Below are 20,015 nucleotides of genomic sequence, written 5' to 3'. Positions count from 1 at the left end.
ATGAAATACTTTTAATTATTTAATTACAAAAATATATATTAGCAAGAAGACTTGAATTGATCAAAAGTGACAGTAAAGACATTTATATTGTTACAAAAGATTTATATTTCAAATAAATTGTTCTTTTGAACTTTCTATTTATCAAAGAATCCTGAAAAGTTTTACACAAAAATGTTAAGCATTTAATCTGTTTTTAGTATTTATAGTAATAAAAAAATATTTATTGAACACCAAATCTGCATATTGGAATGATTTCTGAAGGATCATGTTACAATGAAGACAAGTAATGATACTGAACATTCAGCTCTGCCATCACAGGAATGTATTATATCTTAAAATATATTAAAATACAAAACAGTCATTTGAAATTGTAATATTACTTTTGAACTGTTTTGATCAAATAAATGCAGCCTTGGTGAGCATAACAGTTTTTAAACTATTTTTAAACCTGTTTTGAGAAACCATGAGGCAGATCACAATAATGGTGATAATGCAGTCTAAAGATAAGCTGTGACATCAGAAAAGCAGAGCAAAACAAGGATTTTTTTACAAAACAGAAAGTAAAAAACAAGCACTTAAAAGCAATGAGGTGGCGTCCTACATTAATGGCCTAGAGTCAGTACAGAGCGGGCACTCCATTTAACACACTTATCCTGTGCCCACACCACAGTAGTACACTCAATGACTTTACTCCTGCTGACCCCAAAGCCAGACCCACAAAGAAAAACAAAAACAAATGTACGCCTGTCAAGGAATAATCACAGGCATATTTTTCTCTTTTAATTTTAATTTCTGTAATCACTTACTCATCCTCATGTCGTTCCAAACTTGTATGGTTTTCTTTCTTCTGCAGAGCACAAAAAGATATTTTGAAAAATGTGTTTTTTGTACATACAATGATGAAAGTCAGTGGGGTCCAATGCTTTTTTTGGAGCACACTTACATTCATTGTATGGACAAAAAAGTTGAAACATTCTTCAAAATATCTTCTTTTGTTTTCTGCAGAAGAAAGATATTCATACAGGTTTGGGACGATATAAATAAGGCAACTGATAATTATACTCGAAAAGAAATATACCATTACTGCTTGTAACTTTTTTTTTTTTTTAAATCCTGTGCAAAAGTGACATAACACTAACCTGAACTGAATGGAGTTCCTCTGTGGATACTCCAGGCTGCTGAGGCTCATTGCATTGTATAGAGCTCTGAACTGGATCAGAGTCCCCTTCCCAAGTCCTCAGGGCTGATGCCTTTCCTAACAGAGTCTGAAGGTCCTGGGAGACAGCAGCCTGACCCTCTGGAGTACAGCCTGTCTGCAGGACTTCCGACAGTATCTTAACCTCCAGAAGGCTTCTTTCCACTTGCTCTACAGCCTACCAAGAATTCACCAAGTTAGTCTTATTACATTAGACGTCTGGACTAATCAATTAGTAGACTAAAACTGATTAAATACTGAAAAGTAAAATAACGAAAAAAAAGGTACAAAAAATAAATATATATATATATATATATATATATATATATATATAGTCTGTGAGCTATGTTGCTGACTAAAACAAAAAAAAATTGCTGACAAATTTTTTTTGTCAAAAATAAAATCAAGCAAATAGAAATCAAGTCTCTGTAGCCCAGATAATGTCAGCTGTTCAAAAATAAATTTCCTTTAGTGCGTCAGATGTTCCTTTTACTATATGACAAACTAAAATGGAATTTGAATTGCTGTTAACAGTCAGTGCATAACTCTTACTAAAGTAGTTACTAAGAAACAAAGTTCTCAAAACAAAACATGTTCCCAATAAAACTGCTTTGTATTTCAGTTCAGGCCACTTTAAAGACGCAGACCCTTAGAGAACAAACAGACAAAAGACAAGAAAATTACCTGTACAGCTGTGAGTCTCTCCTCAAGTGTGACCTGTCTGTTTTCATCCTCAGAAATCTGAAATTCCCCCTTGAGATACAGTTCACTGGCCCAGCTGCAGGCCTGATCTTGTGCCTTCCCTCCATGTTTCTGTTCCTCTGTTTTACCATTAGATTCAGACTGTAACTCAGGTGCAGTATATTCAGTTTTTTTAATCTGAGGTTTGATGTGCTTAGGGTCTTGGACCATCTGATTTTCAGGCCTGTTGGGGTTCATTGCTTGCTCTCTCTTCTCTATGACCAGCTCTCTGGCCGTACAGATGCTTTCTTGAAGGTGAGCTCCATCTTCAGCCAGTGCCTGGAGGTTTTCTAGACCTGCAATGCTGGCCAGAAGATCTATCTGCTGTAGTAACGCATCTGCTTGCTCGGTCTCCGTTTGCAGCTGCTCCAATAAGCTCTGTCAGTTGAAATGGTTACATTAAAGGATTAGCACATTAAAAAAAATTGGAGTAAACTACTGATTGAAAGTTTGAACTCAAGTCGTTCCGAACTTTCGTTCATCTATGCTGGAACACAAATGAAGATCTTTTTGATGAAATCAGTGATCTTTCTGTCCCCTCCATTGTCAGCTGCGCAATTACCACTGCGCAAGAACCAATGAAGGTTGTTCTTTTGCATCAAGCAGGTTCGGTTGAGCTTTTCACTGATCAATGTTTATATGTGAATAAAAGCCTGTGAAATTAAAATTTTCATCATGAAAAGCGATAGTGTCTCTTCCGAAAATCTGGACTAAACCGCTCAATTCATCTGGATTAATATTAGAAATCTCTCATTGAGATTTCATTAAAAATATCTTCATTTGTGTTCCGAAAATGAACGAAAGTCTTACAGGTTTAGAACGACATGAGGATGAGTAAATGATGACAGAATTTTCTATTTGAACTAACCCTATAACATGTTTACTGGCACAAGTAAACCTGTCACTCACAAGACATCACAGCAATTGCAAAACACAACCATCCAATGGTCCAATCAATTCCCCATGGACAAAATCCTAAATTCTTTCTTGTTAAAGAAGGGTTTTCACTTGGATATACGTCATAACAGGGAAGAAAAGACTATCACAACTTCCATTTCATGTTGACTTTAAAATATAAACGTTCACCTGGATGATGTTGAGGGCATGTGGGCTTTCAGGTGTGGTCAGTGTGCTCAGAGCATTTGTAATAGTTTGGATGGAGGACAGGCGATCTGTGATATCAGACGCCACCTGGCCTTTGGCAACAACCAGCTGTCTGAAAACATCACTGGTCTCAGAAAAGAGCTCCATCACCTCTGCCATCTTCTTCCTCAGCTGGCTCTCAATCACCTAAAAATGAACAAGTGAATTTGATGAAATATGATGATGAGAGTTGATGAGCTATGATGGTGGTTAATACATGTGGAACTTGACACATTACAGCATTCTTAAATAAAAATGTCATTAAGTGAATAAATTAGCATTATGAAAGGATCCTGGTCTGTCCGAAAATCACCTGCAGCTCCAGTGGGAACTCATGACTCTGCAGCAGCTCCTGGATCTCTGAAGATCTGCGATGGAAATGTTCAATGTTCTCCTCTTGAACCTTCAACTCATCCTGTACAACATATAAATATAATATATAAAACATCACAAAAGGAGGGGCTGTACTAAAAGATACACAACTGTTCAAATGTTTGGGGTCAGTAAGATAAAGAAAAAATGTATTTCATGCTAATTAAGGCAAAATGATCTATTTTAAGAAAAATTATCTATTTTAATATAATTTAACATATAATTTATTCCTGTGATGCAAAGCTGAATTTTCAGCATCATTACTCTTCATTACATCATTACTCTTCAGTCTTCAGTGTCACATGATCCTTCAGAAATCATTATAATATGCGGATTTGGTGCTCAAGAAATATTTACCATCATCAGTGCTGAAAACAGTAAAAGTTTATTATTTTTTTGGAAACAGTTTCAGGATACTTTGATGAATAGAAAGTTCAAAAGAACAGCATTTATTTGAAATAGAAATATTTAACATTAAAAATGGCCTTATTGTCACGTTTAATGAATTTATTACATCCATGCTGAATAAAATTATTTATTTATTTTTAAAAATCCAAAATTTTTAAATGGTAGTGTAAATTTCACCATCATGTTTTCTTTTCCATAAATGTTCATTAGATGACAAGTTATAAGATAAAATGATACCTATTTTGTTTCATTTTTGACAAAGTAATTTCAAGTTCCATCTAAAATATTTAACATTGGTTTCAAATTCTAAAATAAGTGTATCTGAAAGTTATTCCTAAAATTGTTAGCGGACAGAGGTTTTACCTGCATTGCAGACACGTCAAGTTCTGTATGAAAGGGGTGTGTCTGAGCAAGTGTCATCAGATTTTGGGTGCTCCAGCCCTCTACCTCTCCAGCCAATAGAAGGAGTTTTTCCCAAAGAGAAAACCCAGCTTGAAGGTTGTCCAGATGACAGTCTGTTTTCTCAGTGACCTGAAATAAGAGCATTTGTAACAGGTTAATGCAAACACAGAATATTATTAGAGAGAAAGAGAGAGGACATGTGTGTGAAGAGATGACTCCTGCGAGGACTTCAGGTGAAGCAAACTCTGAATCAACATGCACCAATGCGAAATTTTCTATATTGTAATCATTATGTTCACAGCTTGTAATAATTACTTCAATTAGTTAATTGTTTTTGCCTAAAATTTATATATGATGTTAGCTAACTGAGTGATTTGTATATGGACTGTACATTTTTGAAATACATTACTAGGACAGTCACCTCTGATAACAGATAACTATAAGGCCCTGTATACACCTGGTATTAACATGCATTTTGGACGATTGGATCACAAGTGGACGCCGCTAAATACAGATGTAAGCGGGGTCTAAAACGTTTTGAGCTTGTCCACTTTTGACCACTTCCCGAGGTAGACGAAAACGCATTTCGACCGGATTGCTTTCGTAGTGTAAACGCTCATGTGGTTGAATGCGTTCGAACAGCCACAAAAGAGCCTACTCTACGCCTACTGACCTAATGCCTAAACATTATGGGAAGCGCGCTAGCCAGACATGATTTAAACTTTGTTGGCTAGAGACCCAAGTCTGGTTTAAAGATGAAAAAAGTACCAAGCACAATGTTCTCTCACCATTCATTATTTCTAACACACACTCACAGCGTCCGGCGTGGTCTTGCGGCTGTCAGAACAGAAACGAAAGCTGCTGTTCTCCGTGTGTTTTTCAGTCATCTACAGGTGCGTTCGAATGTAAATTGTTCATTAGATCGAAATATAAAAAAAAAACATACATTTACCCGGCCACAGACCGGAGAAGAAATCAGGACAAAAGTGATTGAAAGTGGACAAAAGATACGGATTAAAACACCAGGTGTAAACAGGTATGTGTCTGCTTCGTCTACTTGTGATCCAACCGACAAAAACTCATCTTAATACCAGGTGTCAACAGGGCCTAAATTGTAATGTAGACGCATGCATTTTCTGTAAAGCTGCTTTGAAACAATATGTATTGTGAAAATCACTATACAAATGTGAACTGAAATGAATTGAATATATATATATATATATATATATATATATTATTGAGGGCCCCTACATCAAGCCAGCGGTCCATGAGGGTGTCAGCCTCACTCTCAAATGGGGCATCTACACAATCAGGGATCTTTCTCATCAGAGACTGAAGCTGTCTGCACACAGCCCTGAACTCCTCCACCCCGTCCCCGAGACCACTGAGATCTGACTTTATACTGGTCACCTGGACACACACAAAATATATAAATTCATTTATACTACTAAATTCAACTAAATTATGTAGTTAATATTGCCATCTGCTGTCCACTAAGAATGGAAGCCCTGTACCCAGGATTTTCCAAAAGCCCTGTACCTTGCTGATCAGGAGCTGTAGCTTGTCTTTGCCCATGTAGTAGGCCTGATCACAGATAGTCTGCTCTGCTCTCTGTAAAGTGCTGCCCAATCGATTTCGGCAGCTCTGGAACTTCTTAAGTAGTTCAGACAGAGAGACACATTGCTCAAGACTGAAATAGAAGCATGAAACAAATGTGTCCAGTTAGCAATATGGTCTAATTCCATCAGCGTAACATCATTTAACAAAGAGCTTTCCTATAATCACAGGCATTTCTCGCCACCTTTCTGTCACTGCTCTGTGTGCGTTTTCCCACTCCGCCTGCAGCTCGCTGAGGCCTGTGTCTGAGGTGCTTGTCTGTGCACATGTATCTCTCAGATCCTGAATCTCTGAGCGTAGTGCAACCAGTTTACTCTCCATGTCTGTCAGGAAGCGAAACCTGAGAAAGAGAGAGACACTGGTGAGACTGAGACTTATCATCTACTTTATTGTAATAAATTGATATATTATAAAAAAAAAAAAAAAAGTCATTTCACATTGTTTTACATTGATATTTTTGTAATTAATTGTCTTCATGTCTATATATTGTATTGATAGTTTATTTCAATTATATTGTAGATTATTTTAATATAGTATATTACAAATAACATAACTAGAACCTTGTTTTATTATTTGAGTATAAACTATGCTTTAAAATATTTTATGCAAAACAAAGAAAAAAGTCCTGATTTATTTTATTATTATATTGCATTTTATTTTATATCGTGTATTACAATAGTTAGTTTAATTAAGATAACTCCTTGTTTAACATAACAAATTCAATTAAATTAAATCAAAATGATTACTTTAGAAATATTGTGTAAAACAAAGAAAAAAAAGTACTGTTTTATTTTATTGCATTTTATTTTATATTTTATATTCTATATTGCAATTGTTATTTTATTTAACATGACTAGCACCTTTTTAAATTTAACTTAAATTTAAATTCAACTTAATTTAATAATTTTCACAATCTTGTATGCAAGTATGCAAAACATGAAAGAAAAAAAAAAATCAGAGAAACAGTCAAATTTTGAAGTATGTTCACCTGTGCTGTAGTGCAGGAAGTGTGGGATCCTTCAGCCCGTGTCTTTCCAGTGCCGCCAGTACCTCCCTCAGGGTGACCTGCAGGCCCATCCTCTTCCTGCCAAACACTCTCTGCTCTCCCTTTTTTCTTCCTTTCCCAACTCTGTCAGGTCGCCTCGGCCCTACAGCCATTTTAGTCTCAACTTCTTCTGCATGCAGAGCCAAAGATGACACCATCTCATGACAGCTGCCTGGTTTATCATTCAAAGTTACTCCCATACCGGCATCATCTAGCAGTCGGTCTAGCTGAACCGATTCCTCCCTGGCCTGTTGAAGGCTTTGCTGGATGGAGACTAAGCTGTAGCTGCGGTCTGAAGTGCTGTGAGCTGTAGTAAGGTCGTCATTCACCTGGTGGAGTTGGAAAAGGAGGTTCTCGAGGGCCACAAGTGCCGATTCACTCTTTCTCAGACATTGTCTTTGCTTCTCCAGGCATTTCGTGCGGTCGTGGAGAGTTTGCTGCAGGGGTAGGCGGGCTTGGGGCTCAATGTGACTCAGATCAGCAGCGTCACTAACTGAACCATCACTCTTAAGCAGAAACAGTTCTTTCTCAATACTTTCATCTAGACGCTGAACAAATAACAAAGAGGTCACAATGAGTTTGAACATGCAAATTTACATCAATCCATGTGAAGTACATTACACAAAGATTTCAAATGTCCTATTTTCTTAGGAAAGTCTAGCATTTTAGACATCTTTCACATGTGATGATGTGAACAGTAGATGTTCTACAATACATAACGTCAAATAAATCAGGGCATCTAAATGAAAGGATTTAAAATACACAACTACTTCTGAAAAATATATGTCAGCTGGAGGGGAGAAAAACATTTAGATATACAAGTGTCTGCAAGCATGAAAATTAATTTGTACCTTTAGGTCTTCATGTAGATTTCTGGCATCAGCAACTGCAAAGTTTCTAATATTCAGAGGTTTCTGACTGATCAGTTTGAGCTGATCAGAAATCAGTCTGATCTGTATGTCAGTTGACTCCAGCAGCTTTACTGCAGTTTCAAGGGACTTCACCCTGAACAACATATAAAATAACATTATTATTGTGCCACTTATGGCTAACAGTATCTCTGTTCCACAACCTAGTGAGCTCCCTTGCAGTATCCCAATGTCCTCATAAGTGATAGATTTGGACCTGCTTTACATAGATAACAGCTCTGTAAGCCAGACAAATAGAGCACATGAGAGACCTAACAAATGATTTCAATAAATATGTATTATTTTTATTTACTGTAAACTATTTTTATTAATGCTTTTCAGAAATACATAGATAATGATAAGAAATGTTCCTTGGCTAATATAAGACATTTCTTTCAAAAACATTTAAAAAACCTTACCCCAAACTTTTGAACTGTAGTCTATGAGCCAGATTTACTAACAGCTTGCGCCAGCGCAAACCCTCTTTTGGCATTAAAAACTACTGTCAGGATTTACTAACGACTCACAGTATAAAAATTAGCACTGGAAAGGCATGTACACAGTTATTGTTGCGGCTGACCTTGCATATTGCATATGTATTTGTAGGAGTTTCCCTTTCAAACGCAAAATGTATGGGAGGAGAGTATCCAAATGAATCATGCAAGGTGATTTACTAAGGTTTGACCATAATTTACTGGCATTTGCGCCATTATTTACCGCCCGCAAAAAAAGCATGTCTTAAACCTAATTTGTGCTGCTCTGAGTAGATTGTGTTGGTCATTATGGAAATTATCCGGCAGGGTCTGTGTTCTTTAATTTGTCAGTAGATCAAGCGCACAACATTCCACTCCCATCGGCACATTTATGGGATTGCACTCTCGCTAATTTTCCCTGTTAGGAAATCTGGCCCTTAGAGGCTATTGGCCTTAGAATTTGGCCAAAAGAACAAATCTTAGCAGGCAGGATAATTTAGTTGTTTAATTTGAAACAAACCTAAACAGACTTCATATTGCAAAGCATCTGTAGGCAGGTCACCGGGTTTTGAAAGAGACCATGTACATATGTCTTACCTGGCCTGAATGCACATCTGTTGTCCCCTCCACTGTTGAATGAGCTGCGCTCTCTCCTGCTCCATGTTACAGCCATCCTCCATGTGCTGAGAGCTCTGGGAATACTGAAGCTCAAACTCACACCACAGAGCCTCCGTCTGGTCCTTCAGAGCCTAAATGAGCACACAGCCATTTGTATACAAAATGCACCCTATATGCAGGAAAGTGGTGCGTGAGACTTACCAGAAGGTGCTTGAGTTGACTTCTCAGTGAGTCAGCAAAGATACTGGTGCTGCTGCCGGGGCTGATGGGAAACTCTGATTCCAGCTGCTGACTGTTGTCAAGCAACTGCTGTTGGAGTACTGACTGTGCAGCACAGTAACTAGAAGAAAAAAAAACATGCATATATGATTAATTCAGCTACAAACGTGTACTCATGTTTAGCTTTTAGGTATTAGCTTTCACTACCAACATTATGATAATTGCATTGGATGGCTGTTTTCAGGTTTATCTGTGTATATTGTATCTGTCCCTATTCAAATAAACCATAAATAAATTAATATAAAATGCTTGTAAAGCAAAATTTATTTTTTTAAATAAAAAATGTGTTATTTATATAAAAAATATTTTAAATTAAATTATTTATTTACTTATTTCATTAAGTAATCATTATGAGCATTTTAAAATGTAGCAGCATATAAGCTACATATATATAAGGGTCCTAAGCCATTTCCATTGCCAAATATATATACTTCTTTAAACAACTTTAAGGCAGAGACTTGCATCAAAAGGGCTTACCTGCTCTTAGATTCAGTAACCCTCTCTTCCTGTGGTGAACAGGGGTGGATGATGGTTCTCTCTGGTATCTGTTTAATCTCCACAATGTTGGTCTGGACAACAGCCTGAAGGAGAACGACCACAGTGTCATTACAAGTACGGTCAAACGCCCCCAGAACAAGCAAATACACTCTTCAGCAGCCCTAACCAATCTCAGCAGATTAACTCCTCTGAGCTGTCCATGTGCTTAAGAAGGTCAACAACATCCAATCAGAGCTGAGAAGTTCTCACAAGGTTTAGCTCCATGTTTGGCTACAAGCAAACTCGACCATGCCAAGAAAACGTGCCATGTTAACACCAGGCAGATATAACGCTAAAACAGATGCTTTAGGTTCCGTTAGTGTAAAGTCATGTTGGTTTGAGTGACTGAGAAGAAAAAAATACTCTTAAAGAAATACTGCACTGATCAAAAAGAGATAAAACAGTCATGTCGCGCACACACAGACAACAACACATGAGCACGTGTACCTGTGAGTGGACGAGGCTTAGGTCATCTAGCAGTAAAGTCTCTCTCAGCGGGACACAATCCTTGACTGCTCCCCCCCTGCTGAGAACACACATGCACGTGTTCACTTAGCAGACTTTTATATAAAGCTAATTATAATTATAGTTTATATACATACTATGACTAAGTATGTACAGTACACAAACATAGAAATACTTAAGAGCCCACATTAGTTAGTGTAGTCTGGCTATAAGAAAGGCCAGAGTTTGAGGAAGACTACCTACACTACCGTTCAAATGTATGGGGTCGGTTGAATTTGTAAAAGAAGCCTCTTATGCTCACCAAGGCTGTGTATTAGATCAAAATTCAGCAAAAACAGTAATATTTTGAAATACGATTAGAATTTAAGATCACTATTTTAACATATTTTAAAATGCAAGTTATTCCTTTGATGACAAAGCTGAATTGTATGCAGCCATAACTTCAGTCTTTAGTGTCTCATGAGAAATCATTATAATATCCTGAGCTGGTGAAATGATCAATTCTGAAAATAAAGTTATGCAACTTAAATCTTTAGTAACATTATAAATGTATTTACTGTCACTTTAATAAATGTAATGCATTCTTGCTGAATTTCTTTTTAAATAAAATTCTTACTGAAATTTCATAACTTTTTTAACAAAAATTTGCATTAAATATAGAAAGTATTTTTTTTTCTAAAACATATACTGTACTAGAAAATATTTTTTTTATATAATATGACGACATTTAAAACTTGTCAGTATATAAAACCAAAATTTGCCCTCCATTTCTCACCTGTCTTGGCATGTGGAGTGTGTGTGGTGCTGAATGCTCTCCACTCTCTTTGTGTCTGTCCTCAGGTGGGCGGTGCTGCGAAGAACACTCTCTGCAGGCTGCAGACTCTCTTTAATTCTTCTCAAGGCTTCCAGATGCACTGAACGCTCAGATGCTCTGGCACATTCCTGAGGTTTGAACCCAGATCCTTCATTAATTAACTACTTCCAAACTCTTCCACAATAATGATATAATATATAATGATGATATATTAAAATGTACAATAAAATATATTTTTATCTATACAGATGGATTATAACGATAAATATAAAAAATTTGACTACAACTGTTGTCTGGTAGTGTACAAATACATTTCAGCTAATATGAGTTAATATTCTAGTATCAGATCTAGATCAGATCAAAGAGTCCTCTTTGTGGTGCATATATAATGGCCATTTCGAAAGAGTGCTGAAAAGGCTTGCTAACTTGACTAACTGGTTAGAGAACAAAGCAGGTAAAATTTGATTATATAGATGAAAGTAAAACATGTAACTGTCTATATCAACCTGTCCAAATATGCATGCAGTCAATTAATGATCCCTTTTACAACAAATCAATCCTTGATGATTCAACCATTATAAAATGAGACAGGTTTAAAAAAAAAAAAAACTGAATAAGGTTGAATAATTTGGATTTAATGCAGTTATGCTCACATGCAGAGGCATGTAGATTAAGGTATGTATTAGTTGCATGCACAGTATTACACTGCTTAAATAACATACACAAAGTACAGTTCATATTTATAGTAGTTCAAACAAAAGGATGTTGATTTAATCAATTACGCTGGGACAAGGTCACATAAGAGTTATGGTGGCATTGGCCACCCAGGAGAAGGGTCTGGCTGCAGACTTGCAAGTGATGGCACTGACAGAGGAGGTGCAGGTGACTGAGAGTGCAAGTCGGAAAGTGCAGGGGCAAGTCTGCAGCCAGATCCTATTGGCCACCCAGACTGCCGGCTGGTTCACCAAGTGTCAGAATATACCAATGGTTTGGAAATAAATAAACTACCCTTACCTCCCATTGGGCCCTGGCTGACTGAGACAAGAGGTCCATGTCTTTGAGCTGGGCAGCAGAGCAGAAATCCCCCATTCCTTTCACAGCTTCTAGAAACATCTCCAACACTGCAGGCCTCAGAAGACGTGATATTGCCTATAGAACAAAGACAGCAGCAGACATTAAGACATGTGTGAATGTGTTTTGGCCAACCATACGTTTTATTTTTTAAATCATTATTTGATTGCAAATAATTATTGGATTGAAAATTCACAAGATTTTGAAATGGTCTCACCTGTTTTTTCTTGGATTGTTTTTTAGATTTGTCTCTGGTACTGATTACAGTGATGACATCCTGTATGTGTTCATGCAGGTGCTGTTTGGCTTTATCCAGTCTGCTCCTGGCTAAAGCCTGAGCTCTGGCGTACACCTCATTTCGTACTGGGACATGAGGAACACCTGGAGCCTCTGATGGCTGTGGAAAGCTGTGACTTTTGGCTAGAACCATTTGTCTCTGGTCTTGGGTTGTCACTGAGGTCTGACGTTGCCATTTTGTTGGTGAACAAAGGTGCTGTTTGATTGGTGTTCGTAGTTGAGTCACTGTAACCGGTGTATCCAAACAAGTGCTTGGACAGGGTAAAGGTGAGGATGGAGACTGGGTTTGTGATGGCTCATTGGGCTGGGGAAAGCTGAGGCTTCTGGCTAGAACCCTTTCTCTTTTGTGTGGGGATGCCAAAGAGGTTTGAATAGCAGATGATTTAGGCAAAATGCTTTGGCTAAAATTAGCTAAAGATGGAGACCGGAGAATTTCTGATGGTTCAATGCCACTGGTTTGTCCCAAGTCCGTAGAGATAACTTGAAGGTCTGTTAATCCAAAGCCACTGGTTTGGCTTGAGTCTGTGGAGATAACCTGGAGAGTCCCTGATGGTCCAAAGCCACTGGTTTGGCTTGATTCCACAGAGATAACCTGGAAAGGGCTTGACGGTCCAAAGCCACTGGTTTGGCCTGATTCTACAGAGATAACCTGGAGAGGGCCTGAGGGTCCAAAGCCACTGGTTTGGCTTGAGTATGTAGAGATAACCTGAAAAGGGCCTGACGGTCCATAGCTACTGGTTTGGCTTGATTCTACAGAGATAACCTGGAGAGGGCCTGATGGTCCAAAGCCACTGGTTTGGCTTGAGTCTGCAGAGATAACCTGGAGAGGGCCTGAGGGTCCAAAGCCACTGGTTTGGCTTGATTCTACAGAGATAACCTGGAGAGGGCCTGAGGGTCCAAAGCCACTGGTTTGGCTTGAGTCTGCAGAGATAACCTGGAGAGGGCCTGAGGGTCCAAAGCCACTGGTTTGGCTTGAGTCTGTAGAGATAACCTGGAAAGGGCCTGACGGTCCAAAGCCACTGGTTTGGCTTGATTCTACAGAGATAACCTGGAGAGGGCCTGATGGTCCAAAGCCACTGGTTTGGCTTGAGTCTGCAGAGATAACCTGGAGAGGGCCTGAGGGTCCAAAGCCACTGGTTTGGCTTGAGTCTGTAGAGATAACCTGGAAAGGGCCTGACGGTCCAAAGCCACTGGTTTGGCTTGATTCTACAGAGATAACCTGGAGAGGGCCTGATGGTCCAAAGCCACTGGTTTGGCTTGAGTCTGCAGAGATAACCTGGAGAGGGCCTGAGGTTCCAAAGCCACTGGTTTGGCTTGATTCTACAGAGATAACCTGGAGAGGGCCTGATGGTCCAAAGCCACTGGTTTGGCTTGAGTCTGCAGAGATAACCTGGAGAGGGCCTGAGGGTCCAAAGCCACTGGTTTGGCTTGAGTCTGTAGAGATAACCTGGAAAGCGCCTGACGGTCCAAAGCCACTGGTTTGGCTTGATTCTACAGAGATAACCTGGAGAGGGCCTGATGGTCCAAAGCCACTGGTTTGGCTTGAGTCTGCAGAGATAACCTGGAGAGGGCCTGAGGGTCCAAAGCCACTGGTTTGGCTTGAGTCTGTAGAGATAACCTGGAAAGGGCCTGACGGTCCAAAGCCACTGGTTTGGCTTGATTCTACAGAGATAACCTGGAGAGGGCCTGAGGGTCCAAAGCCACTGGTTTGGCTTGAGTCTGCAGAGATAACCTGGAGAGGGCCTGAGGGTCCAAAGCCACTGGTTTGGCTTGAGTCTGCAGAGATAACCTGGAGAGGGCCTGAGGGTCCAAAGCCACTGGTTTGGCTTGAGTCTGCAGAGATAACCTGGAGAGGGCCTGAGGGTCCAAAGCCACTGGTTTGGCTTGAGTCTGTAGAGATAACCTGGAAAGGGCCTGACGGTCCAAAGCCACTGGTTTGGCTTGATTCTACAGAGATAACCTGGAAAGGGCCTGAGGGTCCAAAGCCACTGGTTTGGCTTGACTTTACTGAGACAACTTGAAGGTTTGATGGTCCAAAGCTACTGGTTTGGCTCGAGTCTACAGAGATAAGATGAACTTCAGCCTGGGGTTTTATTTGAACCTTCCTGACAACAACAGATGAAAGCAAAGGCTGATTTAACTCTGCTTGCTGTACTTGGTATATATCTTTCCAATGGTCACTGGGAGATTTATCGTGAAGCTGAGGAAGAACCTGGGGATGTAAGCCACTGGTGGCTTCCAATTCTGACAGCAGCTGAGAGGAATGATGTTCTTGGTTTTGAGGTTCTACTGGGCTCTCTAGAGAAATTTTGCTGCTTTTTGAGAATGCCTGATCCGAATTGTCTAGAAAGGTTTCAGATTGGGATTCAAGCTGAGAATGTGCATGGACAAAAACCTTGGTAGCCAGCTGTTGATCTTCAGGCTGTTCTTCACGCTTCACTCCATGAGAACTGAGCATCTCAGTAACCTCCTAACAGACATAGAGGAAGTTGTGAGAATTTACGACATCATGATTTTAAACATTCCCTAACTGATAGTGGTCTGCAAAGAAACGCACCTGACAGTGAGAGACAGTCCTTTTCAGTCGGTCTTGTAGGGCTGATGTGCTAAGGTAAGGCAAGGAGGATTTATTTTGCACCGATGTCACAAGCACCTGCAGATCCTCACCTTCTGTCACTACCTGTCCTTCCAATTGTAGACCTCTGGAGATCAGTGCCTGCAATGGGAATCAAAAGAGACGACAAATGTGAAATCTCTGCTTTGATCAACCAAATGAACTCAAGAATTGTTGATTCTGCTCACTTTAGTCCTGAGATGTGGCCTCCAGTGGCCCCTATGCTGCCTTTCTTTTAGGAGCTGCCAGACCTCTTGGGCCTCTGAGCTCCAGTTTTCAAGCTCAGCCAGCCTGCCTTCGAGCAGAGAGGCCGCTCTCTGGAGTCCCTCGCACACCTGATCCACCCGGTTCAAAGTTTCAAATATCTGCACAGAAACATGTCCACAGATTTGCTCAGTTCCTAGTTTAAAAGAACTACTCTCATTACAGACACAGGGTGTTTTAAATGGATAGTTAATCCAAAATTATACATTCCGTCATTGTTTATCCGCCCTCAAGATGTTCCAAGTTAAGGGTGGAATTTACCCACCTTGACGATAACCAATATATTGCATTAATACTACAAATATATTAAAAATGTAAATAATCAACCACCAGTAATTATTTGGTTGACCTTCAACATAGAAGTCAGCATTCCACCTTAACTCTGGTTGCCACCCATCGAAAAATGAAAGAAAAAAAAGACGTTGAGTCAGTGTGTAGCTACTAATGTCGTACAAAATCCTGTCAGAGAAGATTCATTTTACTGATAGGTTTATTTTATTAATTTTTTTATTATTTACTTACAACATTTCTATAGATATTGCGATAATATTGTTTTCCTAATTCTTTTGGCCACGATAATCATTTAGTAAAAATCCAAATAAATGGACATGTCAGATGAACAGTTTTTTTGGAAAGACCGACTTAAAAAAAATGATTTGTTCGCTCAAAGACTCGATGAAGGTTCTTTAAAATGTTGTTTATGTGTTCAACAGGATAACTAAGGTCAAGTAAATAATGACAAAATCATTTTATTTTTGAGTGAACTATTTTGTTCATCTACAACACATCTAATATGTTTAACCTGAACACTGGACAGAATATTGCCTAACCTCTGGGAGAGTTTGTCTGAGTTTCTGAATAGTTTCCTCTTTGCAGTCTGGAGATGGAGATAAAGAGTGCAAATCAAACTGGGAAATCTTCTTAGTTATGCCCTGAGTAAAGGATAAAACAAGCATAAAAATTAAGAAAGACAAACAAAGCAATTAAGAAACATCTAGTATAACAGTGCGAACTGCATGAAGCACTACAGTATAGCTAGGACAGAAAGATCAGTATACCTGTAGTTTTTTCCTGTAAATACGTAGAGGAGCAGATGACACAGCCACAGTCTCTCTAAGCATCCAGCCAGCTTCCTGCATTAGGCCCTGAGCAGCTTGAACACCTAGGACTGCACAGATGGGCTGAGGGGCCACAGTCTGAAAACATGCCATTAAAAATAGCATAAGCCCTTCATTGTTAAACAAGAATATATATTTTAAAAATCCATAACCATAATCTTTTCAATGGTGTAGCATGTTAAAAGACAAAGAACAAAACGCATACACATTCTTTGATCAACAGTAAGGACAAATGATGAAACAGAACAGAATGCTCCTGTGTTTTTGAAACACAATAGACTAAAGTACCAGCTTGTCAGTGTATTACTCAAAGACAGTGAAAAATAGTTTGTAAAGATCCACCAACAAGTTGTGCAACTTACAGGATAAGAAAAGGCTGGGTCTTGGAGGTTTAAAGACAAAACTCTTTACTCAATCCAGTAGAACAAGTTTTAATTGAAAAATTGCCAGGATCCAAAATAACCTTTTTTGCCACACCTTCTTGCGAATGAATTTGCCTACGGAACAACCACTGGCTCTGCACCCCATACCTAAACTCACTACTTCAGACTTATGTGCCCTCCAGAAGCTTGCGTTCTGCAAGTGAATGATGCCTTGTGGTGCCATCACAAAGAGGCACTTTCATGGACCATTACCTTGACACTTCCCTGCTGGTGGAATAACCTGCCTATTCCACCCGAGTAGCTGAGGGGAGTCTTTAGCCATTTAAAAAAAAAACAGCTAAAGGCGCATCTTTACCATCAACATTTGACCCATTAATACTAACACTTTCTATTCTATTTCTATAACAACTTGGTACGTGTACTGTGCTAGACTATCTGGGACTTGTCAGAGCACTTACATACTGTTGCTCTTTTGTTGGTACAACTGCTTCTATTGTTCTCTTCAAGTCACTTTGTACAAAAGCGTTTGCTAAATGATTCAATATAAATGTAATTCACCAGCCATAAATATTTCTTACCAGCTATGAAATTTTATTTTGTATTATTTTTGTCCTTGACATTAAGATTATTTAGCTTTTTTTCTTAAATAATTGTGAGAAACAATGCAGCCCATTGTGTCATCATGTTTTGCAGCTGCTAATACAAAAATGTTTTGTTCTCATACTCAAATTATATTCTGAAATTGGTGTTGTAAAGTAAGAAAATCTTGTGAATAGTCATGTGACACTATGTGTATTAATTTTTTAACAGGCATCCTAGATAAACGCATGGTAAGCTTTCCACTGAAATGTTGGTGTCGAAGTTCATGTTGCGAGAGATAGTGTATTAATTATGTTGCAGTTTCTTATAAAAGTTACCAGAAACTGCTTTATTTCTTTGTCAAAGACAACTTTTACTCACATTTTGGTGCTTGGCAAGTGTTATTTTAGACCCTGCTGAAAACTAGAGGGGTCTGTCTTTACAAACTCACAAACTTGGTCCTTTTTATGAAGTCAGCCCACTGCATGTTGAGTCTGCGGAGCTCTTCAGTCAGAGAGTGGCTGGTGGAGGCGTCACTCATCTCAATGAGAAAGTTTCCCGCCTCGTTCAGCTGTGCTTGATGTGAACTCCACTCATTCAGGCTGGCGGAAAAATGCTTCTGCTGGATTATGAAAGAGATCACAAGATGAATGACAAATGAACCTCTGGAAAAAGCAACCATGAACAAAAATCATGCCCAAACCTAAGCTATCACCCTTATGACTTGAACCAAACAAACATCCTAACAAAGATAAATGCCATTTGCTTTAATATTTTGGTGTCTAATGAAAGGACATCAATACATTTTAAACGCAGCTTAGTTGTCTAAATATGTTTGTGGCCACTGTATACTTTTGATCTTTTTAATGACAAATGCTGTACCTCTTTCCCCTGAGCCTGTGATTGGCCCTCCTGCCCCAACCAGACCTGTAATAGATACAGGCAGTCTTTGTAGGACTCCCACGCAGCCAGCACACGCTCCATGGTGGATCTGACAACTTCTGCAGCTTCTGCACAGACACCTGTCTCACTATCAGCCTCTTTTACTTGCCTGTTTACCACAGGTGTATCATCTGCTGAAAAAGAAAGAGAAGAGAGGGCAAATCAGACATAAGCTACAAGAAGCAGCCAACGGCTTTCATTAAACCAAAGTATAACAGAACTTCCATCAACACAATCTTACCCAAAGCTGCTTTGCTTGTATAACTGACTGCTGTGTCCTTCAACTTATGAAGTGCTTCCTTCAACATCCACACCAGGCCTCGCTTGTCAACAGTGTCCTAATTGGACATATACACATTGCTTACAAGTTAAGGAATTAAAGAACATATAGTGCTGTAGGAGTGAGTCCTAAATCCGGAAACAATTGATCATTTTAGCATTTACGGTTCATTCAACCTGTCAGTGGGTTTTTTAATTGGATTTTGGTTAAATGCTTGAAAGGTCTGTGGTGAACACAAGCTCAAGATATTTCATCAACAACAACGAAATACATCCGTAATAGGCCGCTTGAGATTTTTTTAAAGCTTTTACATGCTTTGAAAAAGGCAGGTGCTAATAAGTGGCTAACTGGGACTATAGCGGTTGTCAGGGACATTAAACGTCATCAGGCGAACAGGAAAACTACTCTACTCACGAAGATTAAAAGAGATGTAGGAAGTTTAGTGGTGGTGATGTTTAAGTTGGGCAACTGGTGTAGTTATATTCTAACTTTAGCTTTTTACTTTTGTATTGTAACTGTATTTAGGCTTCAAAATACATAAAAAAAAAAAACTACTGAAGGAAACCCATAAATGGCCACATACATGCCAATCCTGTAGCAGAGAGTGCACAGACTCCTGGGAGCCGTAAGGTCCTCTCCACAAGCTCAGCTTAGACTTCAACTGTCCCAGTAGGTCAAGAACATAGTGCATCTGCTCTCTATATTGTAGCTTGATGCCGTGGTATTTGGCTGTCACTCTGGCACTGGTGAAACTAACCGAGAGAATAAGGAACATTAGCAAGGAACCTGGATTTCTGAAGAGGACAACAATGAGAAAAAATGAAGGATGGCCCTGCTGAAAAGACCTTCTTAGATAAGCAAACTGTGCTGGTTTGGTGCTAGTCTAGGGAGTCTTGAAGCTATTTAAGAAGCCTGATAGGGACACCAGAATCCCATGTTCAAAACATATGCTGGTCTTTTCAGCAGGGAGGACTAAATAGATTTTGTTTTCCAACCGTCTCTTGATTTCCTCTAGCTTCTCGATTGGAACTTGAGGACAGCCATTATCATCTGTGTTACGGTAGTGATGAAGGGTGTTCAAGTGCTGGCTTAATTCCTCAACCAAGACCTAAAGAAATAGAAAGCATAAAAACAGAGACACACATGTAATTCAGAAATACACATTGACGCATGATAATACATGGTAGCACACTGACCTTCAGCTGTTCTTGCTTGTGTCTGGCATCTCTGGCAGCAAGAACATGATCTTCTGTTCTCCCACTGTCTTCAGAGAGCACAGTCTCCATATGCTGGAGCCACCGACCCAATGTGTTCAGAGGGGCTGGCAAACCAACATCGAGCTCTGTTCTGTACTCTTGTAACTGGGAAGGAAGAAAAAAAGTTTGCAAAATAATCTGGCTGTATTTTTACTAGTCCCAACTCAAAAAATAAGTGATGCATATTATTTTTT

General features: G+C 39.2%; 1 protein-coding gene across 1 annotated transcript in view; it reads right to left on the bottom strand.

The window, feature by feature from the left end:
* The window catches only part of LOC130097528 (nesprin-1), a 104,078-nt gene that overhangs the window by 63,405 nt on the left and 20,658 nt on the right, over nucleotides 1–20,015 (bottom strand). Inside the window, exons 13-39 of the mRNA XM_056264402.1 lie at nucleotides 19,762–19,926; nucleotides 19,561–19,673; nucleotides 19,149–19,317; nucleotides 18,527–18,623; nucleotides 18,226–18,419; nucleotides 17,795–17,965; nucleotides 16,322–16,459; nucleotides 16,094–16,195; nucleotides 15,188–15,364; nucleotides 14,943–15,101; nucleotides 12,306–14,855; nucleotides 12,032–12,166; nucleotides 10,979–11,145; nucleotides 10,186–10,264; nucleotides 9,679–9,782; nucleotides 9,124–9,262; nucleotides 8,902–9,053; nucleotides 7,775–7,928; nucleotides 6,867–7,471; nucleotides 6,063–6,218; nucleotides 5,801–5,951; nucleotides 5,513–5,671; nucleotides 4,223–4,390; nucleotides 3,393–3,494; nucleotides 3,023–3,226; nucleotides 1,880–2,314; nucleotides 1,140–1,373 (exon numbers count right to left, since the gene is read on the bottom strand). Of these exons, the coding sequence (XP_056120377.1) occupies nucleotides 1,140–1,373; nucleotides 1,880–2,314; nucleotides 3,023–3,226; nucleotides 3,393–3,494; nucleotides 4,223–4,390; nucleotides 5,513–5,671; nucleotides 5,801–5,951; nucleotides 6,063–6,218; nucleotides 6,867–7,471; nucleotides 7,775–7,928; nucleotides 8,902–9,053; nucleotides 9,124–9,262; nucleotides 9,679–9,782; nucleotides 10,186–10,264; nucleotides 10,979–11,145; nucleotides 12,032–12,166; nucleotides 12,306–14,855; nucleotides 14,943–15,101; nucleotides 15,188–15,364; nucleotides 16,094–16,195; nucleotides 16,322–16,459; nucleotides 17,795–17,965; nucleotides 18,226–18,419; nucleotides 18,527–18,623; nucleotides 19,149–19,317; nucleotides 19,561–19,673; nucleotides 19,762–19,926 (7,179 nt within the window). The remainder of the gene's footprint in view (nucleotides 1–1,139; nucleotides 1,374–1,879; nucleotides 2,315–3,022; nucleotides 3,227–3,392; nucleotides 3,495–4,222; nucleotides 4,391–5,512; nucleotides 5,672–5,800; nucleotides 5,952–6,062; nucleotides 6,219–6,866; nucleotides 7,472–7,774; nucleotides 7,929–8,901; nucleotides 9,054–9,123; nucleotides 9,263–9,678; nucleotides 9,783–10,185; nucleotides 10,265–10,978; nucleotides 11,146–12,031; nucleotides 12,167–12,305; nucleotides 14,856–14,942; nucleotides 15,102–15,187; nucleotides 15,365–16,093; nucleotides 16,196–16,321; nucleotides 16,460–17,794; nucleotides 17,966–18,225; nucleotides 18,420–18,526; nucleotides 18,624–19,148; nucleotides 19,318–19,560; nucleotides 19,674–19,761; nucleotides 19,927–20,015) is intronic.

The sequence above is a fragment of the Rhinichthys klamathensis genome, unplaced genomic scaffold (assembly GCF_029890125.1).
Source record: "Rhinichthys klamathensis goyatoka isolate OS25496 unplaced genomic scaffold, OSU_Roscu_1.1 h1tg000221l_1, whole genome shotgun sequence".
NCBI lineage: Eukaryota > Metazoa > Chordata > Actinopteri > Cypriniformes > Leuciscidae > Rhinichthys > Rhinichthys klamathensis.
This window is presented reverse-complemented; position numbering and strand designations above follow the sequence as displayed.